This window comes from Haemaphysalis longicornis, unplaced genomic scaffold (genome assembly GCF_048455015.1).
Source record: "Haemaphysalis longicornis isolate Haplotype H1 unplaced genomic scaffold, Haemaphysalis longicornis Haplotype H1 scaffold_13, whole genome shotgun sequence".
Classification (NCBI taxonomy): domain Eukaryota; kingdom Metazoa; phylum Arthropoda; class Arachnida; order Ixodida; family Ixodidae; genus Haemaphysalis; species Haemaphysalis longicornis.
Genome location: NW_027526233.1, coordinates 63,753,000 through 63,765,125, shown reverse-complemented (window position 1 = coordinate 63,765,125; position 12,126 = coordinate 63,753,000). Strand labels below are relative to the sequence as shown.

The 12,126-nt window shown below is 45.4% G+C and overlaps 1 protein-coding gene across 1 annotated transcript in view; it reads left to right on the top strand.

Moving 5' to 3' along the window:
- Nucleotides 1–11,626, top strand: part of LOC144164309 (uncharacterized) — a 33,696-nt gene extending 22,070 nt beyond the window's left edge. The window contains exon 5 of the mRNA XM_077694805.1: nucleotides 10,499–11,626. Within this exon, the coding sequence (XP_077550931.1) occupies nucleotides 10,499–11,507 (1,009 nt within the window). The 3' untranslated portion in view covers nucleotides 11,508–11,626. The remainder of the gene's footprint in view (nucleotides 1–10,498) is intronic.
- The last annotated feature ends 500 nt before the right edge of the window (nucleotides 11,627–12,126 follow it).

Sequence of the window (12,126 nt, the reverse complement as noted above, 5' to 3'; positions counted from 1 at the left end):
TGCGTCAGCGTACAAGCGAGTCAGCCAGGTGGCTCTATTAGTGCTCTGTATGCAAGAACGTTCAATGAAAGACATGCTGTTGTCGTGGCCAGTTGGTGCGCAAACAACTGCGTCAGCTGTGTGCTGCACTGCACGATTGCAACCAGTAGACTCCATGAGAGCGCAATGTGCGAGCACAACCAATGTAAGCCTATGTGTCGCAGCTGGTCAGGTGAGAACAAGCACAGCAGCTACGCAGCGCTCTGTACGCAATTGTATCAGTTACAACAACTCCGTCAAAAAGTAAATGAAGACTAACCGCTGTCAACATTTTGTTCATCAGTTTGAAAAAAAAAACGAAAAAAGGGGGCACATTTGGCAGATTGGGTAATAACAAGGTTGGTAACATTGAGCCTCCTGTAAGGTGACTGTTTCACGCCAACAAAGACATGCAGATCTTTTGTTGCTGCAGGGATTTTTGTATATGTGGGTTTCATTATCTAAGGATTCAGCATGGGCACCCTGCTGACTGGAACGAAACTGGCTGGGTGAGCAAAAATAATCATAAAATTCTGCATTTTAACTTTTATAATATGCACTCAACCCGAATTCTCACATGCTAGCTGGCATGTTCTTGTGCTCTTCTCCCTCGGTAGCTTTTTCTTGCTTGTTTTCTGCTTCTGCTTATGCAAGCTGGTTCGATCAGCACAGCCAGAATGTCCTGTGCCACCGCCCATCTAAAGCTCATCACTGCCTTTTGTGTAGCTTTTTTCTAGCTCTCAGCTTCAGTTTGGCATACCTTTCACCGGATGACTATAGGCACGTCTCAGCTGATCACAGTAAAGCAATATGGTTGTACAGACTTCTCAACCCTTTTTCGCACGTTTTGAGTTTTTGAAGAAGCGTGTGACCCGAAGCACATTGAATATTCCTTGCAGGGGCACCTTGTACGTTCAAGGTGACTGTAGTGGCGACACTGCGGACCCCAAGCTCATGTGGGTTGGACCCAGCCACGCTTTCGGCTGTGTGGCTTAGCTGTGACCAAGGAAAAGGGGATCCTGGTGGCTGAGCTGACACCGAGGTTGTTGTGGGCCTTAGGGCCTCTTGGTGAAGGCAACACGCCACTTTGGCCCTCGCTTCTTGTAGATGGCACCCCCGGACTGGCCCGGCCGAGGGGGAATCAGCCAGTCTCCCTTTCTTGTCCCCCTCTTCACTCTTTCACTTTCCTGTCTTCTTTCTCCATCTTTCCTGATCTCTATTTTTTCTGCTTTCTGATATCCTCTTCCAGCTGGCAAGGGTTAACCCTATTTGGCCACCCTAGGTTTCTTTATGCAGGGTTATAGTGGCCACGTATGGCTAATGCAGGTTTGCGTTCCCGTGTTGGGCTCCAATGTGGGCGGCCAGCATGGCTGCTGAACGTTTATTTGTTAGTCTATGGCTATGAAAAAACCTTCTCTTGATTGGGCACAGAAATGAGTTCGCACCGCAGTAAGCTACCCTGTATCAAGGGTCCCATTCCAACTAAAGGAGCAAAGCTTTCCAAAATTTCTTGTTATCGAATCCACCGACAGATAGTGCCCCCTACAAAAGGTCTCACCATTTGTAGTCGCTAAAGAACTGGAAGCTGTCCTTGGCAATAAATGCAAAACTACGAAGATGTCTTCTGGAGTTATCTTCATTGAATGCAAAAACAAAGCTCAGGCTGATGCAGTGTTTGCAATGCAAGGGTTAGCAAACCTAACTATAAAAGTATCGGCTCACCGAAGCCTAAACTCATGCCAAGGAGTGATTTCTGATCCTGACCTCGCAGACCTCACGGAGGATGAAATCCTTAAGGGCCTGCAAGAGGAAAATGTTACTGCTGTCAGGCGTATCATGTTCCGACGTAACGACATTGGCATCCCTACTAATCACCTTGTCTTGACTTTCAACTCCACTAAGCGTCTTGAATCCCTGAAACTTGACTATGTAGTCCATCGAGTCCGTCCATACATCCCAAACCTACGCCACACACTGCAGAGCTGTCAGGGCATGGAGCCATGTGCCAAGTGCACGAGTACTGATCATCCCGCGAACTCCTGCACAGTGCAGCAAGCAAAGTGTGCCAATTGTGCAGAGCCACACCCTGCGTACTTACGGAAATGCCAGAAATTTCAAGATGAAAAAGAAATAATGGCTCTGAAGATAAAAGAAGGTCTGTCAATTCAAGAAGCGCGACGACGCTTCTCGTTCCTGCGAAAAGGCAGTTTTGCCGAAATGGCGTGCTGGGGGGCTGGGCCACCTCAGGCATCGGTAGGGATGCAGGTTAGCTGTGCTGACCTTGCCCTTGCCCAGCCTCCCCCGTGCAGCAGCTAGCACAGTCACAGCCGACTGCGCGCACTCCGGCACCCGAGGCTGTGCAACCACCGGCCCTCTCTGCTCTGGCTGAGGAGGCCATGGAGGTTGTTCCCTCCCCCTCGTCCCTTCCAGGGCCCCAAAGGGCACTGGAAGACACTCAACATCTCTCCTATCCGTGCCTTCTAAATTCACTGGGAAGAATGCATCAAAGACCCCTGCGAGGAGTGAACTCCTGCAAGGAAACCACCTGACAAAAAAAAAGGTTAATTGTATCATATCGAGACAATACTAATATGCCAGTTCCCTTCATGCACTGTAACTGTAGAAGTCTAATCCACAACATAGACGTTATACACAAGTTAATAGATGAATATGAACCCCAAGTAGTGGCATTGCAGGAAACAAACTTGACAAAATTCCCCGCAATTTCACCTCCTTAGAAAGGATGGAGAGACAGTGTGTGTGGCTTTTGTTGTGGCACAGGGCACAATTCTAAAGTCAATACAACTACACTGGAGGCCATTGCAGCACAATTTTACGTCAGCAAGCTGGCCACTGTTGTCTCATTCTATCTGCCACCATGTGATAATGTGTCATTACAGGAACTTAATGACCTTGTTGAGCAACTGCTTGCACCATGATTTGTTATTATGGCGGACTTTAATGCCCATCACTGCCTGTGGTGAGGTGACAAAATCGACAGGCGGGGAAAACAAATCGAACAGTGGGTAACAAATAATGGTCTTTTTGTGCTCATTAACGGAGACAAAACACATTTTTCTGTGGGTACGGGAAACTTCTTCGCACTAGACCTTTGTGTTGGGTCACCAGAGCTCCAGATGGACTTTGAATGGACTGTAGTGAATGATCCACACAGAAGTGACCACTTTCCCGCCTTGTTACGAGAAGTGCAGCCTCTTCCTGCCCTCAAAAGCTGTCCACCCCGATGGAGGCTCAAGAGAGCAGACTGGGGAAAATTTAAGGATGTGGTTAGTTTTGAGGGAGTTGACATGAGCAGTATGTCCATAGACGAAGCAAATGCATACATTTGCGAGGAACTCGTTAAAGCCGCTAAAGTGGCCGTCCCACAAACATCTGGCCGAATCCCTAAGCAGCCAAATTCGTGGTGGAATGATGCATGTCACGAAGCCCAGAAAAAGCAAAACAAGGCTGTGGGTGTGTTCAGACGGTACCCTACCATGGATAACTGCCTGAGCTTTAAAGCTGCCTGAGCTGCTGCCAGGAAAACCAGAAAAGAAGCAAAAAGAAACTCGTGGCGAAACTTTGTAAGCACAATAAATACTACTACTCCCGGAAAAAAAAAAGTCTGGGACCATGTGCGCAAAGTCAAAGGCAAGCTACAGATGGTTTACTGTACCACTTTTTTCTACCGACGGTGGGATCGATTTGTTGCGAACGCAAGCAGATATTTTAGCTGCCCACGTTGCAGATGTTTCCAGCTATGCAAATTACACACAAGAGTTTATGAGAAATAAGGCTAGTGCTGAAAAGTTCAGGATTAAAAATACTAGCAACAACACTGAGTACTATAACCAAGAATTTACATTGTACAAACTTAAAAGAGCACTAGCTCAGTGCAAGGCTACTTTTGTTGGCCCTGACTTTATTCACTACGCTTTTCTGCATCACCTAAATGACAGCTGCTTAGAAGTGCTTCTGAAGTTCCTTAATAAAATCTGGAAAACAGGTACACCGCCCAAAGCATGGAAGAAGGCTATCGTAATTCCATTACTGAAATATGGCAAGCCACCAGACTGTCTATCAAGCTACCGACCCATAACGTTGACCAGTTGTCTGTGCAAGACATTTGAGCGGATAGTCAATTTTAGATTGGTCTTCGTTCTCGAACGTTCAGGTTACCTAGATAGGTTTCAATGTGGTTTTCGGCAGTTTCGGTCTACAACTGACCACCTCGTTCGGCTTGAAACAATGATACAAGATGCTTTTGTTAACAATCAGTTTTGCCTTGCCATCTTTTTTTATATGGCTAAGGCTCATGATACCACTTGGCGGTATGGAAATCTGCAGGATACGGCAGCAATAGGAATCAGAGGGCGAATTTTTTTTATGTGTACAATATTTTCTTCAAGAACGAACTTTACTGTGAGACTGGGCAATGCACTCTCCCATTCTTTCAGTCAAGAAAAGGGAGTACCTCAGGGCAGTGTGCTAAGTGTGACACTCTTTGCCATTAAAATAAATTCCTTGGCCAAGGCTATTCCTCGACTGGTTATGTATTCCCTTTACGTCGATGACCTGCAGATTGTCTTTTCATAATACAACCAATCAGTCTGTGAAAGACAAATCCAGACTACTGTCAATCGGCTACAACGATGGGCAGATGAAAACGGTTTTCGCTTTTCTCCTGAGAAGTGGGCATGTGTGTTTCACGGGGAAACGAGGCATTCATGCCAAGCCTGAAATAAAAATCAGGGATATGCTCGTTCCAGTACACAGTGAGCACAAATTCTTAAGCATCATTTATGACTCCAAGTTAACATTTGGGGCACACATAAAGACACTCAAAATGTGTCTGTGTAACCTCTCTACGTCCGGGTTTTTTGCGCTGTTTTTCAAGGTGTCACTCAAAGTGACCTGCATGAGGAGACCTAAGGGGGGACGCGAGCTTAGTATGGTCAGAAATGGCCAAAATGTCAATTTTGAGAAAGTCTAATTTTTGGAATAATTGTACCTTCAAGTACCTGCCTTCAAAATATCAACGGTAAATTCCATCGGGAAATACTCCAAAATCATGTTTTGAAACGCCTCGGGGGCCACGGAATGCCCCGAATCGGACAAAAGTTGTTTCAAATTCCCGCGCGCGCCGCGGACGTAGCAGCCGACCGATCGCCGCCATCTTGGTCTTGTTTTGAAGCTTGTTTCTTTGTTCGCATTTTGCGACATCTCAAAATGGCGTCGCTTGAGTAGAACGACCGCCCTTGCCAGTTTTCCGAAGGCACCTTCTGGTCCGCCAATTGGCTGCAGCGCGCGCGCGTAGTTTGAGTTCGTCGTCTGACGCCTCCCATTGGTCGGCGCGACTGCTACGTCAGGTGTTTTTTTTTTTCTCGCCATCATGGCGTGTGCTACGCACGTCTCACGGAGTCCGCTCTTCTGGCGCAGCGCTCGCTTAGAGTAGTTTTGCTAGACATTTTCGCAGTTTCTTTGGATTCTTTCATCACACAAATTCGTGACTGATGCCAGGAGACGTACGTTTGAAGAGAACGACCCGCCATGCATACGGGAAGCAAAAGCGTCGTCCGCCCGCGTTGTGCGATTTCTGGCCGCTCGACTCAGCCGGATGAAAATTGTTCGCCTGTCCCATCGCCTGACCAACTGGTCCAAGCACGTCTTGTCAACTTGACACAAGGTATTACACGGCGGAGGAGATCGCCGCACGTACGGAACATGCAGACGAGGTCAAGCGCGGCATGGAGACCAAATCACCAATGCAGCAGAAATTTGACCTCCTTCAAGTGGATCTGGCGCACTCGGAGGTAGAATCCGGCACAGATTTTGTCTTAGTGGATATGGCAATGCTGAAAGACCTTTTTGCGCACGTCGAGTGCGGCAAGTGCAAGCTGGCAGCGCTGGATTTGGGACGGCTGAAAGCAGTACAGACTCACTGTGAGGCTCCAGGTGACGTGCTCGGTTTACAAACATCGTGTGGAGTGTTTTCGTCACAAAGGACCGAAGGATCTGGCAACATCTTTCCTTTCGAGGTAAACATAATGGCCTTGAAAAGTATTCAAAGCATCGCAAAGGGGGTGTCTGCTCTGTCGGATTTTTGTGCTGGGATGAACTTATCGCACAGGGGCCAGCCCACACCTCAAGACGTTCCAAGCGCACTTGAAAAAGGGCCCATCTCCCCGCGAGAGGGACTCGAGTAGGTGCGTCGCATAGGGGGTTGGTGTATTGCGTTAACGTTTAGTGTTTGGGGAGTTGGTGGTAGTGAATGCGTTGTATCAGCAGCTTCTTGACGTAGTTTGAATGAGTCAAGGATATAAGGCGCATTCGTAGCCTTTCATTCTGTGTCGGTTTTGTGGCGCAGTGGGAAGAGCACCATGTACCTCGCGTTCCGCCCACAGGTAGTGAATGCGTTGTATCAGCAGCTTCTTGACATAGTTTGAATGAGTCAAGGATATAAGGCGCGGTCGTAGCCTTCCATTCTGTGTCGGCTTTGTGGCGCAGTGGGAAGAGCACCATGTACCTCGCGTTCCGCCCACAGGTAGTGAATGCGTTGTATCAGCAGCTTCTTGACATAGTTTGAATGAGTCAAGGATATAAGGCGCGGTCGTAGCCTTCCATTCTGTGTCGGCTTTGTGGCGCAGTGGGTAGAGCACCATGTACCTTGCGTTCTTCCCGCAGGGTCGTGGGATCGAAACCAGGCGCCGGTAAGTATTATTTTTTTATATAGTGTAGGGGGAGGGGTGCGGACCTGTTGTTGAGAGCGAGGAGGGTAGCGTGATGTAGGAGAGGAGGAGTGGGGGAGAGGGCGCACCTGGAACGGCTGTTGCGGACACCGAGGCACGCCTACAACACTGGGTGACATCGTGAGTTAAAGAAATGCTCTGCATTTAAAAAGTGATCCAGGTTTGCGAGGACACTGCAGCAGCCTCTGAAGCAGATAGCTAGTGTGTGTGTCGTCAAGGGCTTGTACAGGGACCTTGCTCATCCGCCAAACAACATTGATGTCATGTTTGATGGCACGTGGATGACCAGGGGACGGTCATCACACATTGGATTGGTACAGCAAGCCTTCTGCAACTTGTGAAACCCAACCCCCCCCCCTCCCCCTCCCACTTAAAACTTCAGTGTTGCGAAATCAAAGCTCAATGTTTTGTCACAGGATCGCCCAAACGTTTCCTGCCATACTGCCATAGGCCAACGAAGCTTGCCCTTCGGCTACTTTTTTTTCCCCAAAAAACATCACGTCGTTTGACCCCTGTATCCTCTCTGCCCTGCATTTGACCCCTGTATCCTCTCTGCCCGGCATTTGACCGCTGCATCCTCTCAAACTTTCTGCGCAAAAACCACGACTAAAATAACCTCACCAAAAAACAAAAAAAAGAGGGCATCTAAAGCAAGTCCCTCCTCTGCCGTACCCAATATTCTGGCTACCAAAGTGCACTGTAATGAATGATGCCAGTTTACGAAGGACTGTTGCAGTTTTCACAATGCCAGTGAGACGACACCAGATTTCACAACGCCAGCAAGACGCCAACCGATTTGAAGTCAAAAAATTTTGCTGAATTCCTGATGGTGTACGTTACTTGGCCTCTGGAATCTCCAGTTGTAGTTGACATTTTTGGAATCCAAAGACAGATTTGGGAATGGGAAGAACATGTCTTTGTTACAGGGAAATACTGCAGTTACACTACTGACCGTTCATTTCATAACACATGGCCAAACTTCAAATGCAGTTTTCTCAGTTTCATATTTTTGGTCGTTTACGTCAGCCTTACGCAGGGAATGGGAAGAACATGTCTTTTTTACCGGGAAATACTGCAGTTACACTACTGACCGTTCATTTCATAACACATGACCAAACTTCAAATGCAGTTTTCTTAGTTTCATATTTTTGGTCATTTACGTCAGCCTTACGCAGCTTTTTGGGAACTTCTTTTTGCTTCATAAGGTTAATCTTGGTACCGTTTTTTTTTTTTCAGTACAACCTGAGGTACCCGATGACATTCTTCGGTTTTCTATTTAGGCCATGCATAAATAATGACTTGCAGTTATCTTAATGAGCCAAAATATCGAATACTGCCATCTTTTATACTTGATATATTTTTTGGGGGTGCCATGACTTTAGAGAAAAACGAAAAATGTCATCGGGTATGGGAACTCTCTGGCTATCAATTCATGTAATAAAAAGCTACAAAATGCAATGTGAAAGTTCATTAAAGCTGCCTAAGAAATTCCCTAATTACGGTTTAGACTTTGCATGATAACGTTCAAACTAACAGCAGCAGCTCAAATATAATTGCATATTTGAAATATACAAAGAAAAATACATTTGTGTGCAAACTTCCATAAGTTTCTACTCATAAATAAAAAAGTTAGTTTTAAGACCCTCGTCTCCCCTTAACATATTGAAAATTTCGTCCCACAAGTCATGGGGGGCCGACCGTGCATGTATGCTCAGAATTTATGGCTCACTTTTACGGTGTCATCTTGATTATGGCTGTATTGTTTATGGGTCAGCTCACCAATCTGTTCTCACCTCGTTCGATCCAGTGCACAACTTCAGACTTGCCTCAGGTGCATATTGTACCTCTCCTGTTGATAGTCTTTACGTTGAGTGCAATGAGTGGCCTCTGCAGTACCGTAGAGGAGTATATGCAGCCAAAATAGCATGCATAAATGACCATCCTTTTGCCGGCGAATTGTTTGAGAATAAGTACAAGATGCTCTATGAGAACAAACCAAGAGTGGTCTGCCCTCTTGCCCTCCGTTTGGAGGAGTATATGTACTCTTTCAAGATATGCCCGCCAACTCTTCTGAGTTTCTCGAATGCTTTAGCCTCTTGGGATTATAGGGCTGTCAAATGTGACCTGTCACTGTTAAATACGACAAGAAAGCTTTTCCACACCAGTTTTTGAGCCAAGAATTTCTTGCACTTATGGATAAGTACAGAAGCTATTGCCACTACTTTACCGGTGGTTCAAAAACTGCTGGTCACACTCGTTATGCTTTTTTAAACTCTGCAGTTACTATAGCAGAGAGGATAGCTGATGAAGGCAGTATCTTCACTGCAGAGGTCTTTGGTATAACCTCAGCTATTGAAGACATAATAGCAAATGGAATACAAAGTGAAAATTTTTACAGATTCCTTAAGCGCCATACGTTCTATGACCTCCCTTGTCCCTTCAAAGAATGCGGCTGTACATATGCTAAAAAACCGACTGTGCTGCCTTACATCGGCAGTGGTTAGTCTCGTCTTTTGTTGTATACCAAGCCACATTGGCATTCCAGAAAATGAAACTGTCGAGAGAGCAGCATACGATAACAAGCATTGCGTGATAACAAAGTGCAAAATTCCTTACCAGGACCTCCGGAACACCATACGAAAGTCAGTTACAATGCACTGGCAAACTGAATGGGCCAGACAGACTGAAAATAAGTTACACCTAGGGAAGCCATACCTATTTGAATGGAAAAGTTGCCAACACAGGAACCGTTTTTATGAGGTTATTTTAAGCCGACTGCGAATAGGTCACCCTGTGCTCACACATGGCTTCCTGATTCAAAAAGAACAGAAACCTGTGTGTGACCACTGTGGAGATCCTCTTAGTGTACTTCATGTTTTCATAAGCTGCCCACACCTTGAAGCAGCCGCCCTTTTTTTGTTACAGTTTGGAAAGAGCATTTTGGATCTTCATTTACAAAGCGTCAAAAATTAGATCCTTCACATTTTTCACGTCGCAATTATAAACGTAATACTTCTGAAAACAGTCCATTAAGGGGCCGGAAATTGCGTTGCAGCTGGCCTTTAAGTACGACTTTATTTGCTAGCATGCGGATTCAATGGAAGTACTTACGTAGCCCTATTTTCTGCTAGATGTTCTGGGGGGCTACTCTTTTCACATGTAGAGGGGTGGCAGTTAATGCATTGTGCAGAGATACCTATTCACCCTTGTGAAGTTGGCTTCTTGAAAGTCCTGCATAGAAACCTATATCAATCTGTGACTGGTGCAACATTTGGATGCTTATGTTTTTCTTGTCAGTCCTGTCAAAACACGAGTTTCGGCAAACTCCATCAACAACTTAAACTTTAGAGCTAATGAGCACATGATATATTTCAGATTCTTCACTTCAGAAGTTTTTATTGGCCTCATTTGGGCATTGCTTAGGGACATATTTTGAGTATTTTTGTTCGGTAAATATGCAAAATAGTGGACTTGCAATGTTATCTATGCATGTATGAACCGTTGCTGTGTTTTTTAGCTTGTTTCAATGAAGTTCATAATAAATTGCTGAGGGAAACATTAAAATGATAGGTTTTGTGGTCACCCTAGGCCTTCTCTACTAAGTGCACCTTCCAGAAATATTGAAAATTAAACGATTTATTTGGTGGGTGAAGCAGCTTGCATCCAGCTTTCTTGCTATAATTTTTTACAATTTGTGTAATCATCTTTTTCTTCTACTCACTTTTTTTTAGGAGTTGTCTCAACAACATTGGAGAAGTGGAGATCGCAGGGAAGCTGTATTCCTGCTTGGCATGTCAACAACTCAACGACCCGGCAAATGACATGAAAGTCTTTCATAAAAAACGTAACCTCGGCATCCACATGAGAGTGCACTCTGGCCAGAGGCCTTACATGTGTAGCATCTGTCAAAAGAGCTTTAAACAAAGAAGTCAGCTTAATTTACACGAAAGATTGCACTCTGGGGAACGGCCTTTCGCTTGCAGCTTATGTCAGAAGTCTTTTACTAAGAAAAGTGACCTGGTTGTTCATGAAAGATTGCACTCTGGTGAGAAGCCCTACATATGTAGTCTCTGTCAGAAAACCTTTACTAGAAAAGGCTCCCTCGTTATCCATGAAAGATCGCACTCTGGTGAGAAGCCCTACATATGTAGCATTTGTCACAAAAGCTTTAATAGAAGAGGTGCCCTCGTTAGCCATGAAAGATTGCACTCTGGTGAGAAGCCCTACATATGTAGCATCTGTCAGAAAAGCTTTGCTAGAAGAGGTGCCCTCGTTAGCCATGGAAGATTGCACTCTGGTGAGAAGCCTTACATATGTAGCATCTGTCAGAAAAGCTTTGCTATAAGAGGTTCCCTTGTTAGCCATGAAAGATTGCACTCTGGTGAGAAGCCCTACATATGTAGCATCTGTCACAAAAGCTTTAATAGAAAACGCGCCCTCTTAAGCCATGAAAGATTGCACTCTGGTGAGAAGCCCTACATATGTAGGATCTGTCACAGAAGTTTTACTACAAGAGGCACCCTTGCTAACCATGAAAAAGGGCACTCTGGTGAGAAGCCTTACACATGCAGCTACTGTCGCAAAAGCTTTGCTGTTAAACGCACCCTCGTTGGCCATGAAAGATTGCACTTTGGTGAGAAACCCTATGTCTGCAGCATCTGTCATAAGGGGTTTTCTTTAAAACAGAACATGGTTACTCATGAAAGATTGCACTCTGTCAGGCAGCCTTTTTTTATGTAGCTTATGTAAAAGATCTTTCCTAACAAACGCCGCCTGGTTCTTCATGAAAGAGTGCATTCTAGCGAAAGGCCATATGTCGAGACATTCTCAAAAGACTTTTAATAAATAAATCTACCTGATTACTCATGAAAGATGGCACTCTGGTGAGAGATCCTACATATGTAGCATCTGTCGAGAAGCTTACTAAAAGCAGCAACCTAATATGGCTTGAAAAATTGCACTGTGGTGAGAGGCACTACTTGTGTTATGTTTGTCAAAAGAGCCTTGCCATAAGCAGCAACCTGATTAGTTACCAAAGAATTCACTGTGATGAGAGACCTTACGTCTTTTTTTATACCAGATGTTTACCCAAAGAAGCAACCTAGTTAGGCATGATAGATTGCCCTGTAGAGAGCTCCTGTAGGCAATGTATCACCTAATAAAAGAGCTTCAAGAAAATTGTGGCTGGGTTACTCATCATAGATTGCACTCTTGTGAGAGGCCCAATGTGTGAAAAGCTTGCTTAAAAAGCTTTGCTCAAAGAAGCTACCTTATTAAGGCCGACCTCCATGCAGCGAAGTTTCTCGGTGAACTTGGCACGGCGGACGCGCCGCTCAGTTTTCGTCCACCCCAACCTCCA